The sequence below is a fragment of the Rhagoletis pomonella genome, unplaced genomic scaffold, assembly GCF_013731165.1.
Source record: "Rhagoletis pomonella isolate Grant_MI unplaced genomic scaffold, Rhpom_1.0 Rhpom_scaffold_00012, whole genome shotgun sequence".
Taxonomy (NCBI): domain Eukaryota; kingdom Metazoa; phylum Arthropoda; class Insecta; order Diptera; family Tephritidae; genus Rhagoletis; species Rhagoletis pomonella.
The window spans coordinates 23,827,782-23,833,781 of NW_023458566.1; the positions used below are offsets into that span (position 1 = coordinate 23,827,782).

General features: G+C 39.5%; 1 protein-coding gene across 4 annotated transcripts in view; it reads right to left on the reverse strand.

Moving 5' to 3' along the window:
* LOC118748164 (myb-like protein P) overlaps positions 1–6,000 on the reverse strand; it is a 244,611-nt gene that overhangs the window by 95,556 nt on the left and 143,055 nt on the right. For all 4 annotated transcript variants that reach the window (XM_036482510.1, XM_036482509.1, XM_036482508.1 and 1 more), the window contains 2 exons: positions 5,624–5,944; positions 5,378–5,539 (listed from right to left, as the gene is read on the reverse strand). In XM_036482510.1, the coding sequence (XP_036338403.1) occupies positions 5,378–5,539; positions 5,624–5,944 (483 nt within the window). The remainder of the gene's footprint in view (positions 1–5,377; positions 5,540–5,623; positions 5,945–6,000) is intronic.

A 6,000-nucleotide genomic window follows, 5' to 3' on the forward strand; every position in this document is an offset into this window, starting at 1 on the left:
CGTGTGACGTGAGTATCCCCAAAGATCAGCTTGGCAAATGCGGGCTGGCCACAAGCTCAGCCATTCAGCTCAGCCTTGCAGTCAACCGTACTAGCCAGTCTAAATCTAAAAGCGCGCCAAATCTGAACAATTTAGCAGCCGACAGTCGAATAAGCCAACAAATCCATTTTTGGCCTTTCTGGCACGCGCCACCGTCATCCGGCAGCAAAATAGCGGCGCGGCGCGGCGCGGCGCAAGACTGCTGCAAGCCAGTAAGTACCTTTGCCCGCTCGCTTTTTCTCGCCGTTGTGGTTGTTGTACCCGTTTTTATGGTGGTCATAATTTAATGTCTCTTTATTTTCGATGCTTTGTCCGCTGCCTTTACAGCAACCGGCTAATAGCCCGCCAGTCACTAACCACCATTACGAACACCACCGCCATGCCATGCATCCGTGTGTGTGTGTGGTGCTTACTGATCGCTGAAGCGTAGTGAATTCTATTGTCTTTTACAAAACAACGCGCGGGTGTTGTACTTTTGGTTTGGTTTGGTTTGGTTTGGTTTATATTTTCCAGTCACTGCGGCGAATTTCATTCACTCACTCCCGATAGTGTCGTAAAGAAAAACAAAAACAAAAACAAAAACAAAGTATAAACAATCGTACTTAGTAGATAGTTACAATCACATTTTGCATAAGACAATTGTTGAGATTTTGTTGTTGCATTTTTCCCATTTTACGTCTACACTGGTGGCTGGTGGCTGGTGGCTGGTGGCTGGGCTGTGAACTCCTGTTGTCCGAAGGCTGACTGGCTCGGTCCGCTTTTGGCCATAAAGTACTTGGCAACTTTCGCAGCTTGCAACAATGATCATTTGCAACAAATGTTATGATTGTTGTTGGTTGTGGCTGTTTTTGTTGGTCGCTGCAGTTAGTCCAATCGCTCATTTCGGCGACTTGGGACTTCCTACCTTCGCCGTCCGTCGTAGGTACACGACACAATTTAGTGAGTTTGAAATGAACTTTTGTATAAGAAATTTATGTGATATTGGAGCAGAGGGCAGGGAGGGGAGGAGGGGGGAGGGTAGTGTGGCATAATTGACTGTACAGACCGACAACGAGCCCTAAAAGTTACTTTCAATTGACTTGTAAATCGAACTGGACCAGAAATGCTAGCACTTCGAAGTGATTAAGGTACACACACAAGAAATGGATTGAAGGAAAATAACAAAAAAAACGAGCACACATACAATACATACATACATACGAATGTAAGTATTACATATATCCAGGTGAATCAAGTTGAACAAACTTAAACTCAACAATGTCCGATCCGCCTTCGCGTACATAACATATGTATGTATGTATAGTATGTGTATGTATGTATGCATTTATTTACTGACTATGTATTATATAAGTACATATTTATATATATGTATGTATCTCTTGATATGCATTCAACACACAAAAATAGCAAAATAGCCACAAACTTTCAAAAGTAATTATAAAAATCGAATGCTTTGAGACACAATGAAATATTCGATGAACTCCACCTCATCAACGCCACAGAAAAATTCAAACGGCTCAAACAAAGGCTTCAAAGACTTCAACTGAGCAATTTTTAATTATGAATTAAATTGGATAATTCCGTTTTTCCATCGTTTGCGCAATATTTAATGCCTGTCATAATGGAATATTGGCTATGGGCGAGGCTATGAACAAAGCCGATAACCACAACAAGCGTTTCGCATCTATATATATACTACATACATATTTACATACTACATATGTATGTACCTAAATTCGAGCATCTAATACTTGGCTGATGGAATGGGAATCCTTAGCTTATTGAGAGAGTGTCCAATTCATTTGGGACTTTGTTGTCTCTGTCCGCACTATTTCTAGACGCACTCTTCATAGCCAAATTGTTTCACCCCCTGAATGTCAACCGATAACTTCACAAGCTTTTTCATGATCTCCAACTCGGATGGGTATTTTTTTTTTGTAGCGGGTGATTTGCGAAGCTGGCTATACCGAAGCATCCCGCCGAGTTACTGTGCTTTATTAACAAAAAGGGTCACTCCGGCTGTACAGCAGTGACGTTTAGATGCTAGGGCTAAGTAGACCGCTACAGCAACAACAACAACAACAACACTTCTGAGCATTTTGACCCAATTCCGAGGAGTTCGATTTTCTGCGGTTTTAATTTTTATAACTCTTTGCTACTTCAATACAATAAATGAATTCACAAGCGAGTGAGAGCAACACTGCATGGCTATGGTTTGAGTGTAAGTGAAAACAATAAAACTTTGCTCCAATAGTTTCTCTTTAACCGGATCTATCAACATAGCCTGAGGAAATGTTTCTTTCATATGGCCACATGTGAACGCTGATATCTATACTGGGCCAGACTAATGCCTGGCATTTTCCAACTTCATTTGAGGATTTCCTTTCGAAATACCTTTCATAATTGGTCTTAGAATATTTTCGCTTAGCGCACTTAACCAAATACAATAAATAGATGAGTGTGTATGTATGTTTGTGTGTATTGTGTGCTTCATGCCTCGCCTAGACGTTATGGGTTGGCAGCAAACAAACGCTGCTATTTCCTCACATTCATTTCGCTTCTTTTGAGGTTTCACATTAGAATTTCAACGTAGAAAGTATGGTAAAGAATGTGTTGAAGCTTCGACGCTTCAAAGACGGTCTGGCGGTAATTATCAGAGACGAGTATGTCAGTGGCACTCGATTGCAAACGTGCTGCAGTCTCAGGTGAAATGGCAACCGAGTTTTTTTTTTTTTTTTTAGTTATTCAGTTAATGTTCACGGTTTTGTTGCCTATTGGCGCCAAGTGTTGAACAAATGAACATACGACCGTGCAACATGTCGACCTGATGTTTGCCACAAATCATAGCCAAGCAAAAGCATACGAGAAAATCCAAATGTTTGTCAGTTAGCATCGTTATGTATGCAGATAGATACACATATACACACATGCATACCGCTTTTGGCCATATGTACATACATTAGTAAAACTTATATACATATGTATGCATGTACATATGTATGTTAAGGCCATCAGTACAATATGGTCTTGTATTTGGATGTGTTTATGGTAAGCATAAAATTATTCATTACTAGTTAAAGTAGCATTACTTATTCAAAACAACTGAAGATACAACAGTGTCATCACCATATCTTTGCGCAACTCACTTCATTTGAATTATAGTCTTATTCGTTTTAAAGAAGACAACAGCATTGCATGTGTGCTAGCCAAAAACAAAGATTTATCCACGAGTTTTACTTTTCTCACAAACAACTAACAAACTGGCATCGAGTTGTGACTGGAGTGGATTTTAACCGGAATACCCAGGCTGGGGAAGCGCAGCACACGTGATTTCGAAACATAATTCATGTAGTAAAAATTCTTGCCTGTGGCCGAATGAGATTAGGGCTTCAACAGAGGCTGTCTTAGGGCCGGTTACTCAATGTCTGGTTGACACTAACTACAGGTTAAACATCGTTATCGACGTTACCGACTACATGTTGTATGCATGATATTGATGTTTAACCGCAGATTAGTGTTATCCAGACATTGAATAACTGGCCGGAACTTCTACCTCCGGTTAAACATCGTTATCGACGTTACCGACACCGTTTTAAATGCATGGAGTCGAAAATGTTGATAACGATGTTAACCGATGATTAGTGTCAACCAGGCTTTGAGCAACCGGCCCTAAGGGCCGCTTGTTCAATGTCTGGTTATCACTACTTGCCGGTTAAACATCATTATCGACGTTTTCGACATCATGCATATAACATGTGATCGATAAAGCAGTCGTTGTACTTAACCAGAGCTTCTACCTCCGATATGTGCTAATCAGACATTGAACAACCGGCCCTTACGAGCCGTTTTCGCGATGTCTGGTTAAGGGTACACTGCTTTATCGACCACATGTTTTATTCATGGTATCCAAAACGTCGATAATGCTGTTTAACAGGGAGGTAGTGTTAACCAGACATTGAACCTCCTAGTTAAACATCATTATCGACGATTTCGACATCATGCGTATACCATGTGATCGATAAAGCAGTCGTTATATTTAACCGGTAGTTCAATGTCTGGTTACTACTTATCTCCGGTTAAACATCATTATCAACATCTTCCAATTCATGCATATAACATATGATCGCTAAACCAGACATCGTGAAAGCGGCCTTAAGGGCCGGTTGTTCAAGGTCTGATTAGCACAAACCGTGCCATTTTGTATCCCTATTCTACTTCTAATGGCACTTAATTTTTTTAATTTGTCACAAAATGCTAAAATGGCACATTTGAAAAATAGTAATATTTCAATATATTTTTGTGAAATCCTTTGCTTTTACTTCTTTTTCTGAACTAAAATTTTCTAATTTCAATAGTGTTTATCTTATTTTGGCATTGGACTTTAGTTTAAGGAATGTGTTTCTAGCAGAGACGCAAAATAATCATTATCCTAATATTTAAGATCAAAAACGTCGCCTTGTTTTAAGAGAAATTTGTTTCGTCTTTGTATAATAATTATTTACGAGAAATATCGTTTTTCGTTTCCGTTCATTGGATAAGGAAGAAATCAACTGTACTTTTAAAATTTTATATAAGAATTGAAGACGGTTTTGTTTTTTTTTTTTTGCTTAAAAATTACTTGCTAACATTTTCAGCTAATGTTACAAACATAAAAATGCCTGGTATCATAGTTGAAAGTGGAACTTTCACCATGTAAACAGACAAAAAGTAATACCGGAAACTTTCGATTGATTGATTGTTTTGGTTGATCCTAAAAAATTATATTGACCTCAAAAGAGAAATCACTTTATTTGTTATTCCTATGTGAAAAATAATTGTTTACATGGGAGTTGTTACCTAAGAATCTGTTAAATAGGCTTTGTGTGTAAGCGGTTACCGAACCCATAGCAATTAACATGTAGAATTCTGTTTGGTTTTGATTTTTACGTAAAAATGGTATAGCAGTGCAAGTATGCATAACTGGGCTATTAAGCTACGGTTACTATGAAATCGTCAGAACAAAAGTTCGTCAGAATACGCATGCATAGTAGCCGTAGATTTGGAATTAACGTCGTTTCCGGTCGCAATGCCCATTTTGTTTTTACTTTGTCTAGTGTAGGTACATACATATGTGGAAAAGGTTTCTTCCTGTGTCACAACTAGCAATTTTGTTTTATCAAAGTTTCAGTTGCCCATTTTATGAGCAGAGCCCGGAAGTCTAATCTTCAATTGAAATCACAGGGTGTTTGCAATACACATATTCACTTTAAAAATTTTCATAAATTTACATCCTACCTATTGTGCACCACCCTGCGATTCTTGTTAAACAATGGACGTCGTAACGAACTGCTTTACTTACCGAATGCTCTGCTAAACAGCGCTGCAATTCCGACGTCGTTAACGCCGTTGCGGCCGATAAGGTGGGAGCTGTCTCCAATCGCTCTTCCATTTCACGCAACCACTTGCGCAACTCTTTTGGATCATGCCACAGCATCTCGCGCCGTTGTGTTACACCCAACAACTAACCATACAAAAAAAACAATAACAACAACAAAAGAGTTAGCCGATGCATTCGAAATAACTACCACACTGAAAAATTACTCACCTTCAAGCAACACTGCGATTGCTTACAATCCACATCATCATCAATTTGTTCCGCTAGATGTCGCTCTGCCTCTTTACAGCTATCCAGCAAGTTTGTGTCCATGATGTAGTTGTAGTTGGTCTGTATTGCCGCCCAGAGGTCATCTTTAGCCGAGCCCAATCCGAGTGTAGCATTGCTTTGCAAACTTGACGAACTGTAGCTGTAGCCGCTGCCCCACGAGTAGCGGTGGTTCGCGAAACTGCTGGTGCTACTCTGACTTTGACTGAAGCAGTGCGGCTTTACGCCCAATGTAGAACAGACTACGTTGCGTTCGATGTTTTTCTATGAAATGCAACAGATCATCCAAATGTAGTTAACAGAATCGAATATGTTAAAAT